At 43.6% G+C, this 22168-nt stretch overlaps 1 protein-coding gene across 11 annotated transcripts in view; it reads left to right on the top strand.

Annotated features, from left to right (window-relative positions):
- The window catches only part of HDAC6 (histone deacetylase 6), a 129768-nt gene extending 117585 nt beyond the window's left edge, over positions 1 to 12183 (top strand). For all 11 annotated transcript variants that reach the window (XM_030193921.1, XM_030193920.1, XM_030193916.1 and 8 more), the window contains one exon: positions 11366 to 12183. In XM_030193921.1, coding sequence (XP_030049781.1) covers positions 11366 to 11431 — 66 coding nt within the window. In that variant the 3' untranslated portion in view covers positions 11432 to 12183. The remainder of the gene's footprint in view (positions 1 to 11365) is intronic.
- Positions 12184 to 22168: the final 9985 nt, after the last annotated feature.

Genomic DNA, 22168 nt, shown 5'->3' with positions numbered 1-22168 from the left:
ACGTTCAAATATTTGAAAGGTATTAATCCGCAAACGAATCTTTTCCGGAGATGGGAAGATGGTAGAATGAGAGGACATGAAATGAGATTGAAGGGGGGCAGACTCAAGAAAAATGTCAGGAAGTATTTTTTCATGGAGAGAGTAGTGGATGCTTGGAATGCCCTCCCGCAGGAGGTGGTGGAAATGAAAACGGTAACAGAATTCAAACACGCGTGGGATAAGCATAAAGGAATCCTGTGCAGAACGAATGGTTCCTCAGGAGCTTAGTCAAGATCGGGAGGCGGGGCTGGTGGTTGGGAGGCGGGGATAGTGCTGGGCAGACTTATACGGTCTGTGCCAGAGCCGGTGGTGGGAAGCGGGACTGGTGGTTGGGAGGCAGGGATAGTGCTGGGCAGACTTATACGGTCTTTGCCCTGAAGAGCACAGGTACAAATCAAAGTAGGGTATACACAAAAAGTAGCACATATGAGTTATCTTGTTGGGCAGACTGGATGGACCGTGCAGGTCTTTTTCTGCCATCATCTACTATGTTACTGTGTTTGTGTACTATAGGGTCAGTAGAATGTAACTGTGCAATTTTTTTCACACTTTGATTTTTATCATGTTCTACAGGCTAAAAACTGCAAACTTGCTATTCCCCCCCCCCCCCCCCCCCCCCCATTTTTTTAAAATTGATAAATGTTTCTCATTTCTTAATGGGTTAGGATTATGCAGTTGATCTCTCTACCCCACTTTTAGTACCTTTTCACTCAGCGGGTCACAAATACGTGCATATATCTTTAAAATAAACTGGTAAATTTGTGTGACAAAGAGCCAGTGTGCTGTTGAGATGGACATGGGGAAGCAACTGCTTGCCCCAGGATTGGTGTCATGTGACCTGGCTTGGCCACTGTTTGCAAAACAGGATACTGGGCTAGATGGACCATTGGTCTGACCCAGTATGGCTACTCTTATGTTCTTAAGACCCATGGGATAATTTTCAAAGGAAGAGTATCAACAAACCTTCCCTTTGAAAACTGGTGTTACTTGCATATACCTAATGCACATTTTAGGTGGCCTGTTATAAAAGTACCTTCCAGGAGGTGATTTTGTAACTGAGCACCTAAAAGTACCTAGAGAAAGGAGGTGCACACATTACATCTGCACCAAGGAAGCTGTAAGGTATGTGTCAATACACATATGTGTTTAAAAAAAAAAGAAAGAAAGAAACTTGACAATCAAATGCATGATATTTTTGAAATTACATAACAGCGAGAGTGCCATCACCACTCCTTTAACCACCCACACTGCACGCTATATGTTAAAGAGGAAATCAAGTCAAATAAAATAAACATTCCACATGACACAAATAGCAGTGTGGAATCATTATAGATAGAAATTCCATGTGTGAAGGGAAGGAGGTTTCTTGTAGGGCTGTACTACCGTCCGCTGGGACAGAACAAACAGACGGATGAAGAAATGTTTACAGAGATTAGGAAAGCTGGCAAATTGGGCAATGCTATAATAGTGCCAGGGAGATCAAATTTCTAGATGTAATAAACGACTGCTTCTTGGAGCAGCTGGTCCAGGAACCGACGAGAGAGGGAGCCATTTTGGATCTGGTCCTTGGTGGTGGGCAGGGCATAGTGCAAGAGGTGGCAGAGTTGGGTCCCCTGGGAAACAGTGATCATAACATGATTAAGTTTGAGCTACTATCTGGGATGAACCCACAAAAGAAATCTACTGTAGCTGCATTTAATTTTCGAAAGGGCAACTATAATAAAATGAGGAAAATGGTTATAAAGAAACTAAAAAGATTGGCTGCAAAGATTAGGACACTCAATCAGGCATGGATGTTATTCAAAAATACCATCTTGGAATCCCAATCCAGATGCCTTCCATGTATTTACAAAGGTGGAAAGAAGAAAAAACGTCAGCCGTTATGGTTAAAAGGTGAAGTAAAAGAGGCCATTACAGCCAAAAGATTGCCCTTCAAAGAATGGAAAAAGGACCCAAGTGAAGAAAATAAGAAGCAACATAAGCACTGGCAAGTCAGATACTAAGCATTAATAAAGAAGGCTAAAGGAGAATATGAAGAGAAACTTGCCACAGAGGAACTCACAGGAATAACTTTTTCGAGTACATCAGAAGCAGAAAGCCTGCGAGGAAATCCATGGGACCGTTAGATCACAAAGGAGCAAAAGGTGCGCTCAGGGAGGACAACGCCATAGCGAAGAAACTGAATGAATTCTTTGCTTCTGTCTTTATGGAAGAAGATGTAAGAGATCTGCCTGTACTGGAAATAGTTTTCAAGGGTGATGATGCGGAGGAACTGAAAGAAATCTTGGTGAACCTGGAAGATGTACTGAGCCAAATTGTCAAATTAAAGAGTAGTAAATCACCTGGACTGGGTGGCATCCAAGGTTACTCAAAGAACTCAAGCTTGAAATTGCTGTTCTGCTGTTAGTAATATGTAACCTGTCATTAAAATCGTCCTTAGTACCTGAAGATTGGAGGTTGGCCAACATGACTCCAATTTTTAAAAAGGATTCTAGGGGTGATCCAGGAAATTATAGACCAGTAAGCCTGACTTCAGGGCCGGGCAAAATAGTAGAAACAATTGTAAAGAATAAAATTACAGAGCACATAGACAAACATGGTTTAATGGGACAGAGTCAGTATGGGTTCAGCCGAGGAAAGTCTTGCCTCACCAGTTTGCTTCATTTCTTTGAAGGTGTGAATAAACGTAGATAAAGGTGAGCCAGTTGATGTAGTATATCTAGATTTTCAGAAAGCTTTTGACAAAGTTCCTTATGAGAGACTCTTAATTTTCTCAAGAGTCTCTCATAAGGCACTCCACTGTACACCTCCCTTCATTGAGAAAAATGACTATTTAACCCTTCCCTCTGTTTTCTGTCCAATAACCAATTGCTAATCCACAGAAGGATATTGCCTCCTATCCTATGACTTTTAATTTTCTTATTGGACAGAAAACAGGGGGAAGGGTTAAGTAGTCATTTTTCTCAATGAAGGGAAGTGTACAGTGGAGTGCCACAGGGATTTGCCCTGGAACCGGTGCTATTTAACATATTTATAAATGATCTGGGAATCAGAATGACAAGTGAGGTGATTAAATTTGCAGATGATACAAAACTACTGGCCTAGTGGTTAGAGCACCGGTCTTGAAATCCAGAGGTTGCCGGTTCAAATCCCACTGCCACTCCTTGCAAGTCACTTAACCCTCCATTGCCTCAGGTACAAGCCTAGATTGAGAGCCCTCCTGGGACAGAGAAATATCCAGAGTACCTGAATGTAACTCACCTAGAAAAAGGTGTGAGCAAAATCTTAAAAAAAATAAATATTCAGAGTTGTCAAAACAAGTGCGGACCTTGAAATATTGCAGGAAGATCTTTGGAAACTGAAAGACCGGACATCCAACTGGCAGATGAAATTTAATGTGGACAAATGCAGAGTGATGCACATTGGGAAGAATAATCCGAATCATAGTTATCTGATGTTAGAGTTCATCTTGGGAATCAACACTCAAGAAAAAGATCTAGGTGTCATTGTAGACAATACGCTTACATTTTCTGCCCAGAGTGTGACAGCTTCCAGAAAAGCAAACAGGATGCTAGGAATTATTAGGAAAGGGATGAAAAATAAGACCAAGAATATTATAATGCTTCTGTATCGCTCTAGGTGTGACCTCACCTTGAGTATTGTGTTCAGTTCTGGACACCGTGTCTGAAAAATTAGAAAAGGTTCAGAGAAGAGTGACCAAAATGATAAAGGGGATGGAACTCCTTCCATATGATGAAAGGCAGGTTAAGGCTGTTACACTTGGAGAAGAGATGGCTTGTGTGGGGGGGGGGGGGGGGGGGGGGGGGGGGGTGGGGATATGATTGAGGTCTATAAAATCCTGAGTGGTGTAGAACAGGTAAAAGTGAATGAATTTTTTTCACTCTTTCAAAAAGTATAAAGACCAGGGGACACAATGAAATTACATGGAAATATTTTTAAATCAAATAGGAAATATTTTTTCACTCAAAGAATAGTTAAGCTCTGTAATTCTTTGTCAGAGGATGTGGTAACAGGTTAGGATGTGGTAACAGCGGTTAGTGTATCTGGGTTTGAAAAAGGGAGAAGTTCCTGGAGGATAAGTCCATAGTCTGCTATTGAGACAGATGTGGGGAACCCGAATTATAGCTACATCATGCAAGGTTCCACGTTAGGAGTTACGGACCAAGAAAGGGATCTGGGTGTCGTCGTTGATAAAATACACTGAAACCTTCTGCTCAGTGTGCTGCTGTGGCTAGGAAAGCGAATAGAATGTTGGGTATTATTAGGAAAGTATGGAAAACAGGTGTGAGGATGTTATAATGCCGTGCGACCGCACCTTGAGTACTGTGTTCAATTCTGGTCGCCGCATCTCAAGAAAGATATAGTAAAATTGGAAAAGGTGCAGCAAAGGGCGACTAAAATGATAGCGGGGATGGGACGACTTCCCTATGAAGAAAGACTAAGGAGGCTAGGGCTTTTCAGCTTGGAGAAGAGACGGCTGAGGGGAGACATGATAGAGGTATATAAAATATTGAGTGGAGTGGAACAGGTGGATGTGAAGCGTCTGTTCACGCTTTCCAAAAATACTAGGACTAGGGGGCATGCGATGAAACTACAGTGTAGTAAATTTAAAACAAATCGGAGAAAGGTTTTCTTCACCCAACGCATAATTAAACTCTGGAATTTGAGTCACGTGATGCTAGGCGAGGGGAAGGTCGCCGCTTAAGAGAGCTCCGAGACCCCTCGTTAAACAACTTCCCCTAGCGCTGCACGCATCTGTAGAGAACCCACAAAATTGAGCTGGAAAGGCTCGGGAAACCTCCCTGGTGTGCACAACGGCTAGCGAACAGCGATTCGGGTCGGAATGGCCACAAAAATCAGCCGGAAAGACAGCACAAGGAGCCGCACGGGTGAAAACAAAATGGCGGCAATTTGTAGAAGTATGCAAGAACCTGTATGAAAAAAGAGCGAACTTCGCGCTAATGTTTCCTGCCAAACTAAGAATTCAGTACAAGGGCAAACAACACCTCTTCAGTTCACATGTGGAGGCCTTACACTTTGCTAACAAAATGGAGCTGAGACCGGAGGAAGGAAGCGAGGCCGCACGGAACAGCAGCCCAGGAGATCAGTGAAAAGGAGGTGATAAAGGCTTGGTTGGAGTAAGCCCAGACACTAAATACCTATAATGCTGACAGAACTGTAAGGACTATATAGAAAGGTAGAATGCATATCACCGCAGGGATTATCTAGGCCCCTATAGGGACCTGTATCAAAGTTCCCTGTATCAAAGGCCGTGCCTAAGCTCACATAGAAAAGATGTAAATTTAAGGCCAATACTATGTATAACAGGAAGCAGGACTGTATAAAAGTTAGAAACTTATAATTAACAAAGGGTAAAATATCAAATCTGGATGTCAGCGCTAGGGGGGAAAGGGGGGGGGGGGGCGTGACTCGTTCTCTAGCGAGAACAACAGGTCAGGAAAGGAAGGAGTACAGAGGTGGTGGAAGGGAGGGATAGGGGGAAGATGGGGAAGGGGAAAGGGGAACCATGGAAAGGAGTAAGGAGAGCAAGGGGTTTTTTTTTTTTTTTTTTATATATATATATTATTTACCTTGTTGGTTTGGACAGCCGCATACGGATCGCAACTGCAGATCAAAGACAGGAGGGTGCCCAGGGGCTGGGGGGCGCTCTTCAGAATGGGAAAGTTATCAGATGCTGTAATGGTTGTAAAACAAGAGGATGACCCCAATTAGGTTAATATCCTGGAATGTGGGGGGGATCTCCTCTCCGGTGAAACGTACTAAAGTACTGCAGGCTCTGCAGAGACACAGAGCGGACATAGCATTCCTCCAGGAGACCCATCTCTCAAATAAAGAGCATAACAAATTCCAGAAGGGTTGGGTAGAACAGGCAGTAGGCTCACCAGCACAAGGGAAAAAAGGAGGAGTGCTGATACTAATACGGAAGGGCCTGCAAATGCGAACTAAACTAATAAAACGAGATGAGGAAGGCCGAATAGTGATAATGGAAGTGGAAATAGGCACAACTTCATATATTTTGTGCAACATATATGCACCCAATGTATATGACAAGAAATTTTATAACAAATTATTGGAACTGTTGGGCCCATACCAGGGGGGCAATGTAATACTCGGAGGGGACTTTAATATGGTGATAGATCCGGAGCTGGATAGATGTAGTAAACCGGGTCTGCAGCATAGATTTCAATCAAGGGGTGTGCCTTTCCTTTGCTCAGCCCTCAACCTGATAGATGTGTGGAGAATATTGCACCCTTCGCAGAGGGACTACACACATACCTCCAGAGCGCACTTGACCCAGTCCCGTATAGATTACTTTCTCATATCCCCAGCACTGTTTTCCCAAGTGCCAAAAGCAGAGATAGGCCCATGCGAGATATCGGACCACGCGATGGTATGGTTTGAATTACAGGTTACGGGAGGGGGGCTTGGGAGGGGAGGATGGAGATTCCCATTTGAACTGTATAGAGATCCAAATTTTAAGCCTTTTATCAGTGAAAAATGGCAGGATTTCCAACAATTTAACGGAGGTCACAGACAGGAGGTGGCGCTATACTGGGAAACAGCCAAAGTTGTAATGAGGGGGGAGGTAATAGCTTATAGAGCTAGAGTTAGGAGAATGAGGGATGATAGAGATCCTCCGTCTGGAAAGGGAGGTTCGGGTGAGAAGGAAGAGATTAGGGGAGGAAGTAACGGACGAGAACAAGAAGGAGCTGCTCATAACCCAGAAAAACCTAAATGAGCTTCTTCATCAAAGAGCACACAAAACGCAAATGTACTATAAACACCAATTATTCCAATATGGAAATAAAGCAGGTGCACTAATGGGCAGGTTAGTACAAGGGAAGAAAGGGCCCTCAAGGATCCTACAAGTGAAAGATGGAGGAGGGAATCTCATAAAGGAAACTGGAGGTATTATAGGGAGATTTAGGGATTATTTTAGGGCTCTATACGCAAAACCCACGGATATTGTAGAAGACAGTAACCTATATTTAATAAACCAAAATTTGCCCAAGATCACTGAGGAGCAGAGGGAGACTCTGAACAAACCTATTGAGGAAGGGGAATTGATGCTGGCCTTACAACAAAGTGATTTGCACAAAGCGCCAGGGCCGGATGGGTTTAGTGTAGCATTTTATAAGATCCTGCAGGAGCAGGTCACACCCCCTCTGTTAGATTTATATAACCACATGATCTCAACTGGGACAATGCCAGACTCCCTTAATATAGCAAAAATAATTTTATTACGAAAGCCTGGGAAGGAAGACACTGACGTCAGTGCATATAGACCAATCTCCCTATTAAATAGTGATCTTAAATTATATGCAAAGATACTGGCAAATAGACTGGCAAAACTCTTGCCTGGACTAATAGCACCCCCCCAAGCTGGGTTTGTGCGAGGGAGAACAGTGGCAAAAAATGTGAGGGCCCTGTTGGCATCCTTGGAGACAGTGGAAAGACAGAAACGGCCTTCTCTGGTGGTCAGTTTTGATGCAGAGAAGGCCTTTGATAAAGTGGTGTGGGGCTTCCTATTTGCGGTGTTGACAAAGATGGGCATCGAAGGGGCTTTCCAGGATGCGATAGGAGCCCTATATGTAAACCCACAGGCATATTTATGGATCAATGGGGAACAGTCGCCTTTGTTTCCGATTGGGAGGGGCACGAGACAGGGGTGTCCTCTCTCGCCCCTGCTATTTGTCTTAGTCCTAGACCCATTGATCAGGGAAATTATGGACCATCCAGAAATAGAGGGGGTAAAATGGGGATCTGAGGGGTTTAAGATATCTGCTTTCGCGGACGACCTGTTGGTCCATTTAACGCAACCAAAAAGATCACTGGAAGCCCTATTAGAACTCTTTAGGGAATACGGGGACTTCGCCGGTTTTAAAATAAATTACTCAAAATCATTAGCGTTGGCCACAGATAATAATGTGAGGCAGTTGTGGGGAACAGAGTTCCCACTACGATGGGCATCAGAGTCACTCAAATACCTGGGAGTACAGATTCCTAAAAAAACATCGGAAATACATCTGATGAATATTGGTAATAGGATTGCAGCTTTGAAGGACCGACTAGATGGATGGGGAGCCCTGCCACTTAATCTACATGGGAGAGTGCATCTATTCCGTATGGTGGAGTTTCCACGATGGTTATATTTATTTCAGGTACTCCCAATAAGATTACGGGCTAAAGACATAAATCAAATCCTTAAATACCTAAGGAAATTTATTTGGAGAGGATCAAAGCCAAAACTCCCTTTGAAGTTAATGATGGGGTCATGGAGAGAGGGAGGCATTGGACTACCAAACCTCCGCCGTTACAATCAGGCAAGTCTACTCAGGCACCTGGGTGATTGGTTATTAGATAGGCAAGACTATACCCCCCGTAGTTTGGAGCAGGAATGTTTTAAACCATACCACTTATATTTCATGTTACAATGCCCGAGCCGACAACTCCCGTCATGGGTAAGCAATAGCATATTGGTAAGACCCTTGAGACAAATGTGGAGAGAGTTAAACGAGATCTGGGGGCTGGCAGCGGAGGAAACAGATCTGCTGCCGCTGCAGGGCAACCCTCAGTTTCTACCGGGTACGGAGAATAAAGTAATTAGTAGGTGGGCAACGATGGGGATCACCAGATTAGAACATGTACTAGATTCTAAGGGACGACTATTGGAGCTGGGAGCCTTGGGGGTGGGTATCACTCAAAACCATCAATTTGCGTATTATCAGATAGCACATTATGTCAGATCTCTAGAACAAGGGAAATTGAGTAGTGGACATGGGCGCCAAATAAGGGCATTTTTTAGTTCTATACGAGGGGAGCGTTTATCGGTCTCTGGATTACAAAAAGCATTGGGAGAGACGAGCAGAGGTAGAGATACAGGTTATATATTAGGGAAATGGGCCCATGACCTAAAGCGTCCAAACCTGAAGTTAGACTTTCAGAAACTATCTGCTAGGATACCTACTCTATCGAGAAATGCGACCATGAGGGAATGTCAATATAGGATCCTATATAGAGCATACATGTCAAAGCAGCAACTATCTAAATTCGGAGGAGGAATTGATCCTTTATGCACTAAGTGCGGGCAGAGGGAAGGCACACTATTCCATTACCTTTGGGAGTGTTACAAAATCCAGAATTATTGGAGGCAAATTGTGGGATTTCTAGAGTTGGTATTAAAGAATAAGGTCCCACTTACTCCGCAGGGTCTCCTTTTGGATCACTATGAGCTTTTTGTCTCGCACACGGGGGGAGCCAGGCAATTCATCAGGAAAGCCAGTTTAGTAGGTAAGAAACTGATTTTGCAGGCCTGGGTACACTCTGACCCGCCGGAGTATTGGCATTGGAGAAATAGATTATATGAATTGCTGATGATGGAGAGGAGAGAGGTGGGATCCTCCCCTAAGGGGAAGAAGGCATTCTTGAGGATCTGGGAACCCTATATCCAGTCCCTGGCACCCAGGGCGAGAAGTTTTATTCTGAACCGACTATAGGCGGTCATGTCTGGTTTTTTTTTTTGTTTTTTTGTTTTTTTTTTGGTTTGAAACGAGATGCATCACATGGTTGAAACAGAGTTTGTTGCTATATTCTGCAGTTCTGTATAAGCACCAGGATAACAGAGTCTTCTTTGCAGTATCATCCATAAAATCTGTTGAACATTAAAACCACCAGGAAGGGAGGGAGGGGGGAGGGGGGGGGGTCTAGGGATAAAAGAAGAAAATGATTTGATGTATGTGGAAGGTCTACAAGTTGTCTGTGGTATCAGTAAGGCTACCTGCCGAGCATTAAGTATACAGATTTCATATAATAAGTCAATAAATAGATTAAAACTTAAAGACTTCCAAAGGAGACAAGATATGTAATTTTATATAGCATGTTTATTGAGAATTCAACATTCTGTATCACATATTGTATCTTCAAAATATCATTGGTTCTTTGTTGTATTTTTCATACTCTTTAATAAAAAGATTTAAACATAAACTCTGGAATTCGTTGCCAGAGAACGTTTTGAAGGCAGTTAGCTTAGCAGAGTTTAAAAAGGGGTTAGACGGTTTCCTAAAGGACAAGTCCATAAACCGCTACTAAATGGACTTGGGAAAAATCCACAATTCCAGGAATAACATGTATAGAATGTTTGTACGTTTGGGAAGCTCGCCAGGTGCCCTTGTCCTGGATTGGCCGCTGTCGTGGACAGGATGCTGGGCTCAATGGACCTTTGGTCTTTTCCCAGTGTGGCATTACTTATGTACTGCTTGCCCTGGGATTGGTAGCATGGAATGTTCCTACTATTTGAGTTTCTGCCAGGAACTTGTGATCTGGATTGGCCACTGGTGGTCTGAACCAGTATGGCTATTCTTAGATGGTCCTACATCTGGGCACTGTGTTGCTCCACCTGCCCAGTGTGACTCATGGCTTTCTGAAACTCCAGACGGATCGCTCCTACCTCAGACTGCCGCAAAGACAACATGCAGGTAATTAGCTGCGTTTCCAGCATGTAGCTCTTTTAGCACCATATCTAAAGTCATGCTAGGATCTACGCCTGCCTCCATAACCAGCGCACTGATGCTGTCCTGCAAGTTGATTGTCTGCATGCAGAGTGCCAGCTTCAACTTGAATGGCCATGCACTCGACTACTATGGCTTGCCAAGATCCATTGCTTGATTTTAGTGGGCCAAGTATCGACTTGGATATTCGCTTTCCTTCAGCCTTGTTCATGAAGCAGTATGCCTTCCAGTTATTTTTGATTTTGAAGAAAAATACCTGCTAGAAAACCAGTTAGTACTAGTTCTGGCCCAAGGAGCTCTGGAACACATCTGATGCTTAGGCAGCCATCATGTGACTCATTATGCAGATGTGTCAATCCCACCCTATTTTGCCTGTTCTCTTTCCTTGGAAATGCCTATACATATACATATATATTACCTAAAAATAGGGGCTATATTTTCCAATTTATGCATGTGTACACTAAGAATTTAAGCACCTATTTGAGCATGTAAAATACTGGTCTGCATGCCCAAGGTGTGTATAAGATTATTCCCCTCCCCCCTCAATATTATTGTTTATTGAGATTTATTAACCACCTTTATAAAGAAGTTCACCCAAGGCGCAGTGTGTTGGCGTGTGATATCTCTTCATGGTTATAGGTGTCTATAATGACCACTACTTTGGAATACTTTTAAACTTAAACATGAATTTTTCTTTTTGCTGTTTGACCTTTTTTTGTTTCTCCTTATCATTGTCTCTTTTTCCCTCTAACATATTTGTTTTAATCTTTGAACAGGTCATTTTGGAAGCCAAGAATGTGGCCCATCGTATGAAGTTTAATAAAGATCTACCCTTACTGTAATTTGGGTATAACATTTGGAATGCCCAGGACCTCCTCACATTAAGGAAAAGGGGCCAGTATGGTGGTTGGAAGGTTTGGGCGTAACTTATTTACTTCGTCTTTCTCTGCCCCCAACTTTCAGACTTGCCTCTTACTCTTCGCTTAAGTGGTCAACAGGCTAACGTTCTTTCCACACCCCCTGTGCTGCAAGAGATGAGGGCAGGATTTCCACACTGACAATAGGAGATCACTCTCATCTCCAGAGCTGTTACATACTTTGTTCCTTCTGAGGATTCCTATAGACTAAATCTTCTCCCATTGATGAAACCCTCAGCTCTCTGAACGAGAGGCGTGTTTATAACCTCTTGTTTGTTAGAGCAGGAAAATAACAATGGATTTTACAGCCATCCATCTCTGAAGATAAATCTCAGTATCTTTGCCCAGGGTGTTAGCTATGTGCTCAGCCAGTTGTTAACCCTGTTTGGAGCTGGATTCAACAGGGCAATGAAACTTCTGGTGTGAAGGAGGATGACAAAAGCATAGCAACATTCTGGTGCTATATCTAATTTGAAAGTTGAAATTTTGTTTCCCTCATTGAGATTCTGACTACCAAACACTAGTGTGCAGAAGGGGGAGGAAGGAGAGAGGATTTATGAGCTTGCCACTAGTGCTGATGGACACTTTATGGGGGAAAGATACAAATTTTTTATTATTTTCTAATTCTGCAAAACAAGCAAAAAATTCTAGTTCTTATAAAATTATATCACCTTTTATTTGGCTGTGTGATGTCTAGTTATTGTCATCTACTTTTATTATACCATGCCTGAAAATTGAATGTTCCCTTTGTGTAGCTTAAGTTCATAGACTACACTGGGTCCTTCTCTATCATCATGTTCAATGTACTTTACTTCCTGGTGCAACGCTGTTGACCCCATTTGCTCTGACTGCCCCTTACTACTTCACAGCTAATTTTTCTGTTCAAGTGTCATGATCTCTTGGCTTCTGTTACTGTTTTTGTTACCACCACCCTTTCCATGAAGAAATATTTGATGTTTTCAAGTTTATTCCCTTGGAGCGTTTATCATCTTTTCTACAGCTTCCTTTTTGTTGAAAAATACTTGTTCTTGTGTGTTATAATAGTGAAGTAGTTTCTTTTGGTCCCCAATGTCTTCAGGGTATACACAATTAGGACCTTACTTCTTTTCAGGGGCTTAGTATCAGTTAGTTGAACAGGCTAGATATGTTAAGATCTTTTTTTGGAAATGTGGATGCCTTTGAGAAGCTGTGTGATATTTATGTGTTAGCAGGTGCCCTCTTTTCTAACCTTAGCCTTGTCTTCCTGCACCTGCCAGATGGATATCAGCTCTCCTGCTCCTTGAAAAGAAAATTAACTCACAAAGCCTGTACAAAAAAAAAAATCACCAAGAAAAGAAAACCACCCTCAACAATGAAGGGAACTGCCAAATCCTGACGACAAAATCTCTCAAGGGCTTGCCAGCTACTTATGAGTTCCCAATTGCACAGCTTCTGCTCTTCCCTCCTCCCAACAGGTCCTGCATCATCACCTGTGGGAGTGAAGCTGATAGTGCTGTTGTCAGGCTGTACGCCAACCCCATACCAATCACCAGTAAACCCCACAAGACTGATGCTGTGTGGCTCCCCTCAGCTGCAGCCATCCTTCCTTCACCCCCCCTCCAACTTTACCTTGAGTTGATCATCTCTCTGTGTCACACACATGCATACATATGTGCCCACTGAAAGCGTGGGCTCTCTGATTCAGTGGAAGCACAGAAAATCAAAGCATGAAGTCAGCTCCCCCTTCTTGCATGCTGCCTCATGCTATCTCCCCCACACACACACACAGTTTCTCAGCCCTTGCAGACCAGAAAACCTGCACTACCCCAGCTGCAAAGGACTTAAATACAAGATGATGCACGCCACTACCTTCTCTTAAAAGAGCACGCAGATATGGAATGCATTACCTACAGACCTGAAAGCAATCAAAAAAACATTCATCTTTCGAAAATCTCTGAAAACATTCTTCTTCAACAAGGCCTACAATGAGAACTTATAACCTCACTAAGTCCACTCAACTATGAGCGCACACCTCCTATAATTACCCTAACAACTCTCTTCCCTCACCCCTTCCTAAGCGCTACACGTTACTAATTGTATCCGATATCCTGTTATGACAATGTTATCAAATCTATGTAAGCCACATTGAGCCTGCAAATAGGTGGGGGAATGTGGGATACAAATGCAATAAATAAGTAATGAAACCTCCAGCGTAAACACAAACACTACCACTCTTTTAATATCAAAGTGGATGTTTCTCCTGTTGTGTTGCCCCATTAAGGAAGAGTGCCTGAACGGGCAGTAGACCAGGAGAAGAAATATCTACTCTGAGCTCATAGAGACTGATCCCGCTTAATATCCCTGCAACAAGCCAATACACCTTCCCTTAAAAGACTTAGGCCCACCAGTGACAACACAGACACCTCTAGTGGCTGTGCCATACCAGTGTTACAAATTGAACTATCCAGGGCCACCCCATTCAGTGGAGCTCTGTCTTCTCTTAGGCATTCCTTATTCATAGCTCAGTTTTCAAAAGGCCTCTGCCACACTAGGTCCCCCTCCTTTGAATGTATGCCCTCAGCTCCAGGGTGCTACAGCAGGATTGTCAGTGGCCACCCCTCTGCTCTTACCAACAAGCTATAACGGAGCCCCATGCATATGCTTGGGACTATTCATGAGACTGATGACATATCCTCTCATCTTATAGGTTATCAATGTTGCCACTGTTGTAGAATGCTTTGTCATGCCCTTTTGAACTTCCTCAAGAACTTTCTACAGATAGCCAAGAGGATAATCATTCCTATCCTAGGTTCTTCCAGAAAATAATAAAAGCATATCTGTAGAAACTACTTGTCATGGGCAACAGACAGGATTTTCACACTATCCTGCAGTTTCTCAGCAATTAAAAAATTGGCAAACACTACTCATGATGCAAGTGCCCTCCAGGTGCCTAGACCTAAAATTAAATCTATCCTGTGCTTGGCCTTGTTCACCTCCAGCTTATATAACTAATCATTGGTGTTTGAAGCAGCTCTCAAGAAATCCAGAACATCCAAGATGCAGGCCAACATCCCACCAGGAAAGAAGCAAAAAAATTCTGCTATGCCTCCATGCTCATTCTGAAGACACTTGCTCATTAGCTGCAAATCACACAATGCTACCACTCCCTTATACAGCATGATCCCCTCCAGTGGGTATCCAAGAGCAGTTATCTCATCTGTAACTTCATTTAGAGGAAAATGGTTTCACCTCATAAATTCCACTCCTGAAGTTTATAATGCTGCCTCCTGTATATTAAATGTCTATTGCAGTGCATAGAATAGCATGGCTCTGAAAGCTTCCATGGATGCCTTGCTGATGCTCCCTTCATTGGAAACAGTCTTTTGAAGGAAACTGTCAAATACACAGTCTCTATGATTAGAGACCAGGAGTTATCTGCCCAGTTACCAGAGCTTTTTTTGAGGGGGTACTGAGAACCGGCACCTTTTCCATTGCTAAAATTGACCCATGGCCCCCAAGTTTTAATGATAGAGCTCAGGCCCTACACACCAATTCTGTCCTGTAATAGATTCTGTGACTGGTTGCAGGGGGCCTGGCTATTATGAGGTGGGTCCCTCAGTGATCACCCCACTGCTGAAGGGTGGCCTAGCATTTGAGTACCAGCACCTTTTTTTGCAAGAAAAAACACACTGCCGGTTACTAACCACTCGGTCTTGTTCAGGAGGGGCCAGGAGTCATTTTGCAAGAAACAGCCCTTCATACAACAGTTCTGTACTTATGGATTCTTCCAATCATATGCATTACTGACTCAACAGCACCAGCTCTTGTCAACCTTATAAACAGTGGCAGACCTCATGAACGGAAGCAACGAAGAGCCACAGCATCTATTGCTATCCAATCTCATCCTAGTTTTTGAGAGCTGTCTAAAGAGGCTTAAAAATCCATTGAGGCTCATTTTCAAAGCACATAGACTTGCAGTTTTATAGAAATGTATGTAACTTTGAAAGTCTATGTTCTTTGAAAATGAGCAGCAGTGGGTGCTAAAGATCAACTGGGGATACTAGATAAACTTCTTACAACTCTCCCCCACCTAAGACTGCAGATTTATTTTCACTTTGCAGCTAGAGTTATTCTTGTTATTCATGTAATAGAATTGGCACCCCTTTCCTGACAGATTCATAGATTTTACTCCTGGTTCCTTCTAATCCCCAAGACACTTTTTTTTTTTTTTGGGGGGGGGGGGGGTGTCTCCAGTCCATAATGAATACACAAGAACTCAACACTTTCATACTGAAGGAGAAGTTCAAGATAAATTATTTGGTTACCATTGTTCTGCTCATCAGTCTTTTTCAGCTTGCCTCTTTAGATAGTAAGGACACCTACACTCATATACCAATTCATCCACAACATTGCAATACTTCTGTTTTATATTCCAGAACCATCTCTATTAGTAATGAGTTGTAAGCTCTTTGAGCAGGGACTGTCTTCTATGTTTGTGCAGTGCTGCGTATGCCTTGTAGTGCTATAGGAATGCTTAATAGTAGTAGTAGTTGTATCCTTTGGTCTTTCTTCAGCACCTTGGTGTTCACAAACTGCCTCAAGGTTGCAGTTACCCACCTTTGTAGAAGCAGATATATATTTTTTTGCCATATCTGGATGTTTAGCTCATCATGCAACAGGCCTGACAAGATGAGTGCAATACATCCAAGATCAGTGGGTCCTTGCTGTAGTGTCTCGGATTCCTCATCTATGAGACCAAATCCTCCTTGGTGCCAAATAGTAATCTCCTTCATTGGTACACTCCTGGACACACAGACAGCCAGAACTTACCTAACAGATGAGAGACAGCAAAAAGCACACAATCAGAATGCTGTGTTCACAACTATGTGGTACCAGATACGTAACCACCCAATCCAGCCTATGGGTCCTGGGGTACAGAGGCCAAAGTCTACATTGTCCCCTTTGAAAGATTGCATATACATTGTCAGTGATACCTCATTGCCAACTTCTCCATGAGTCAGTGTGTTGCCATGTGTCAGATGTTCCCTGGCCTGGTGGCAGGACAACAACAATCTCTCCAAGTGCTGCCCCTTTCAGCCACCTAGCTGCTCCCCTCTCACTGCTGATGTCTCTACAACCAAAAGGGGGGGGGGTTGCATATTCTTCAGTTGTGCATCCAAAGTGCCTGGATGAGCAACAAGAGAACCCTACACATCAACTTGAGCTCTGTGCCCTCTTCTTAGTGCTTTAGATCTTGAAAGGAAAACGTGTATTAGGGCAATCAAGACACCATGTTTTACATTAGCAGACAAGATGGTTTGAACTCTGTCCAGCTCTTCCATGAGGCAATCAAGATATGGAATGTAGCCTTCTCCATGGGAGCTATTCTTCAGGCCACATACTTTCCAGGTGAGAAAAGTCATGTAGCAGATTCGCTCAACCAGAGGCTAAACCCTCACAAATGGTTTCTAAATGACCAAGTAGCACGGAATCTATTCAGCAAATGGGAATTGCCCAATGTCAACCTCTTACCACTCTGGAAAACAAATCACAAATTAACCCCCAATCATTATCGTTTGTACAGTATCTTAAATAAACTAAAGAAACATCTTTATAACATAATTTTAATTGTGCTCATAATGTGGTGGCATCAGCCCCAAACTGAAGTCATAGCTACTATCAACAGAAAGTTTAATCACTGCACAAAAAAATGTTTATAGTGCAAAAACAACATTTAAATTGATTCTTGAAAAAACTGCAAGAAATACTGGTTCACCAAACTCAAATTGAAAATACTTATTTTCAGAAGCAAGTGCACTGGTGGGTGATGCTTAGGGTTCACATTAGTTTAGTGTTAAAGTTGGTGTGAGTGGCTTCCAAGTAACATTACAAGTGTCTCTGAATGATAGTTGGTCTCTCTGAAGCAGATAAGGCAAAATATGGTCTGTGTTGTGGACCTGTAATTCTTTGAAGTATATCCAATTTTATGTATAGTTGAACATGCCTTTCAAACTGATACATCATTTACCTGTGCACTTGCTTCTGAAGATAAGTATTTTCATTTTGAGTTTGGTAAACCAGTATTTTTTTTTTTTTTTTTTGCAGTTTTTTCAAGAAATAATTTGAACTGTTATTGCACTATAAAAATTGCTTTTGTGTAGTGATTAAACTTTCTGATGATGGTAGCTGTGACTCCAGTTTGGTGCTGCTGCTACATGTTATGAGTAGGACTGCATTTCGATTAAAATTATTGTTTATGGGCCATAGCCAACTGTTCATGGGAGGGCATATGGATGGATTGGGGAGGCACACATTTACTCTCCCTCTCCCCCCCCCCCCCCCCCCCCCAAATGAGATATTATACCTTTGCTGGTTGGGATGCTGAAGGCAGTGGAAGAAATCCACTGCTAAAGTGTCTCCCTTTTTTCTTGTGCTGCCTCAGGAGTGAGGAAGTCAACGCCTCCAGCTGCCAATGCTGGCACTCCCTAAGCATGCTCAGTTCATGCCCGAAGTAAGCATGCTTACAGAGTGCAAGGGTTGGTGGCTGGAGGCACTCCGCTGACTTCCTTACTCCTGAAGCAGTACAAGGAGGAAGGGGGTGACTCAGGCAGTGGATTTCTTTGGCTGGCGGAGCTTCGGCTACCCCAGCAACCATTGAACAGGTATTGTACCTTTGGAAGGGGCTTTTTCACGTTCTCTCATGTGCCCCCCTGTGCCTTCACTCATTCTTTCTCTCCACATGCCCCCTTGCCTTCACCCATTTTCTCCATGTGTGCCCTGTACCTTCACCCATTCTCTCATGTTCCCCTTGTATCTTCACCCATTTTCTTGTGCTCCCTGTGCCTTCACCCATTCTGTCTCCATGCCCCCTGTGCCTACGCCCATTCTGTCTCCATGCCCCCCATGCCTTCGCCTATTCTCTCCATTTGCCCTGTGCCTTTACCCATTCTCCATGCGCCCCATGTCTTCACCCATTCTCCATGTTCCTCCTGTGTCTTCACCCATTCTCTATCTCTCCATGTGCCCCCTTTGCCTTCACTCATTCTCTCCATGTGCCCCTCTGTACCTTTACCCATTCTCTCTGTTCCCCCTGTGCCTTCACCCATTCTCTCCATGTGCCCCCTGTGCTTTCACACATTGTCTCCCTGTGCCTTCACCCATTCTGTCTCCATGTGCCCCCTGTGCCTTCACCGATCCTCTCTCTCCATGTGCCCCCTGTACCTTCACCCATTCTCTCATGTCCCCCTGTATCTTCACCCATGTTCTTGTGCCTCCTGTGCCTTCACCCATTCTGTCTCCATGCACCCCCCTGTGCCTTCACCCATTCTCCATGTACCCCCTGTGCCTTCACCTATTCTCTCCATTTGCCCCCGTTCCTTCACCCATTCTCTCGCCATGTGCTTTCTGTGTCTTCACCCATTCTCTCTCCATAAGCCCCCTGCGTCTTCACCCATTCTTTCCATGTGTCCCCGTGTCTTCACCCATTCTTTGTCCATGTGTCCCCTGGGCCTTCACCCTTTTTCTGTGCCCCCATTCTCAGTCAAATATGCCTCCTTCCCCCCCCCCCCCCCCCCACCATTTCTCCTGGACCAGCGGCGGCAGCTCTCCCCTCCCAAGTTACCCAGTTTATTTGTCTTGCAATAAATATTCACCCTGCAGCAGCAGTGTATTGAAACTCTGTCTTGGCCTGCAGCAGTCCTTCTGATTCAGCGGCCCCTTCTGAAAATAGGAAGTTGGGTCAGAAGGAAAGTAGAGTTGCTTACCTGTAACAGACATTCTCCACGGACAAATGATCTTCCAGCCACACAAATGGTGGTGCCACAGTGTCACAGCTGACCCAGTAGTCCCAAGCTGAAAAGATTATAGAACAGTCTTCTGCCCATGTGGGGCATTCCCACCACAATGTAACCACTGGCAGTAGAGCCGCTAGTTATATCAGAGCCAGCTTTAACTCTGGGAGGTTTTATGTGGCTGAAAGATAATTTTATCCAGGGAGAACATCTGTTACAGGTAAGCAACTCTACTTTCTGCATGGACAATGATCTGTGTAGCCACACAAATGGAGACGCCCAAGCTACAGGTAACAGATCATAACATGACTACGTCATGTATAGCATTTATACTACTAGAATAAAAGTGAGATGTCATCTGCTGTCCCAGAGAAGGAGACAAGTTGAAGCATCAGACCGGAGGCCAGGACTGCCTGCCCAAAAGAAGAATCCCGCGTTGATTCCATATCTATGCAGTAATGTATGGTGAAAGTATGCGGAGTCGTCCACAAATGTTGGGTGACTCCTAAATTAGCTTTCTTTGCTGCTGCTCAGAGCCTGTGAGCTGTAATATGTGGAATGGGTAATGATTGAGGAAAGTTGTGAGGATTCATTAAAAAAGTGATTGCAGTCCAATTAGATGATGATATTTTCATGACTGGCTTTGGCCTAGGTGAAGGCCAATAAGAAACAACTGTGAAGGCCTGTTGGTTGAAGTTGTACACTGGAAATAAGTGAATAATCTAGTACAGTCCAGATAAAGGATTTGTAAATGCTGCTGACTGATGCAGTGGTGGATAGAAACTGGGTAATGGTATGACCTGGTTCAAATGAAAGAGACTACTTTTGGAACAAATTTAGGTGCATCCTTAGCACCACCTTATCATCCAAGATTTGAGTATAAGGAAGGTAATATACTGGGACTTGCAACTCTCCAATGCGTCTTGCTGAAGTAAGAGATACTAAAAAGACTCGTTTTCCAGGAGAGGTATTTCAATGGTGCTGAAGCCACAGGCTCAAAAGGTTGTTGCATGAGAGCCTCCAGATGCAGGTTAAGGTCCCATGCTGGAGTAGGGGATGTAAATGAAATAACCCCTGCAGAAAGCATTTCAGTATAGGACACTTGAAGATAGTGGTGTTATCAATTGGGTCAGAGAAAACCAACAAGGCTGCTGCATGTACCCTTACTAAACTATATGTGAGGCCCACCTGTTGGAGACTGGGCAAGTAGTCCAAAAGATGAGATATGGCTCAAGAGAGGATTAAGGTGCATTTGGAGACACCATTGCTGAAAGCAGCGCCATTTCGATCTGTAAGATTTTTTAGAAGCTTTTCGAGAAGCCATCAAGACATTGATGACACCTGGAGAGAACAGATCTTGGTCTTGGCGAAGGGCTGAATCAGCCAGGCTGCTAGATTGAGGGATTTCAAATTTGGATGTATTACCTGGCCTGAATCCTGACTGATCAGATCTGCATTCTGTGGTAGGAGTATCAGTGGCTATGCCACAATGTTGAGTAGCATTGGAAACCACAGCTGGCACGTCCAGTGAGGGGCAATGAGTCATGTGGACATGCTCTCACTTCACCTTTTGGAATGTTAGAGATACCAATGGAATTGGAGGAAAAGTGTAGAGGAGATGTTGATGCCATGAGATGTGTAAGGCATCGTCTGCTTCCCTGTTCTGCGATGGATACCTTGAGCAAACTCTGCTGCATTTAGTGACCTGAGGGGTTGCGAACAGGTCTATTAATGGCATACCCCACCACTGGAAGAGGAAGCGAGTAATTGTGCTCTTCAATGACTATTCGTGAAGCTGAAGATGTCTCCTCAAAGTATCCATAAGTACACAAGCATTGCCATACTGGGTCAGACCGAAGGTCCATCAAGCCAGCATCCTGTTTCCAACAGTGGCCAATCCAGGTCACAAGTACCTGGCAAGATCCCAAAACAATACAATACATTTTATGCTGCTTATCCTAGAAATAAGGAGTGGATTTTCCCCAAGTCCATTTCAAAAATGGCTTATGGACTTTTCTTTAACCTTTTTTTTAAACCCTGCTAAGCTAACTGCTTTTACCACATTCTCTGGCAATGAATTCCAGAGTTTAATTACACGTTGAGTGAAGAAATATTTTCTCTGATTCATTTTAAATTCACTACTTTGTAGCTTCATTGCATGCCCCTTAGTCCTAGTATTTTTGGAAAGAGTAAACAAGCGATTCACATCTGTTCCATTCCACTCATTATTTTATAGACCTCTTATCATATCTCCCCTCAGCCATCTCTTCTCCTAGCTGCCCTAGCCACTTTAGCCTTTCCTCATAGGGAAGTAGTCCCATCCCCTTTATCATTTTTGTCGCCCTTCTCTATACCTTTTCTAATTCCAATATGTCTTTATGAACTGCAGTGACCAGAATTGCACACAATATTCGAGGTGCAGTCGCACCATGGAGCAATACAAAGGCATTATAACATCCTTATTTTGTTTTCCATTCCTTTCCTAATAATACCTAACATTCTATTTGCTTTCTTAGCCACTGCCGCACACTGAGCAGAGGATTTCAATGTATCATCAACGATGACACCTAGATCCGTTTCCTGATTGGTAACATAGTAACATAGTAGATGACGGCAGAAAAAGACCTGCACGGTCCATCCAGTCTGCCCAACAAGATAACTCATATGTGCTACTTTTTGTGTATACCCTACTTTGATTTGTACCTGTGCTCTTCAGGGCACAGACCGTATAAGTCTGCCCAGCACTATCCCCGCCTCCCAACCACCAGTCCCGCTTCCCACCACCAGCTCTGGCACAGACCGTATAAGTCTGTCCAGCACTATCCCCGCCTCCCAACCACCAGCCCCGCCTCCAAATCTTGACTAAGCTCCTAAGGATCCATTCCTTCAGCAC

This window comes from Microcaecilia unicolor, chromosome 2, assembly GCF_901765095.1.
Source record: "Microcaecilia unicolor chromosome 2, aMicUni1.1, whole genome shotgun sequence".
NCBI classification, from domain to species: Eukaryota; Metazoa; Chordata; class Amphibia; order Gymnophiona; family Siphonopidae; genus Microcaecilia; species Microcaecilia unicolor.
Note: the sequence above shows the minus strand (reverse complement) of the source record. Positions and strands in the feature narration are given on the sequence as shown.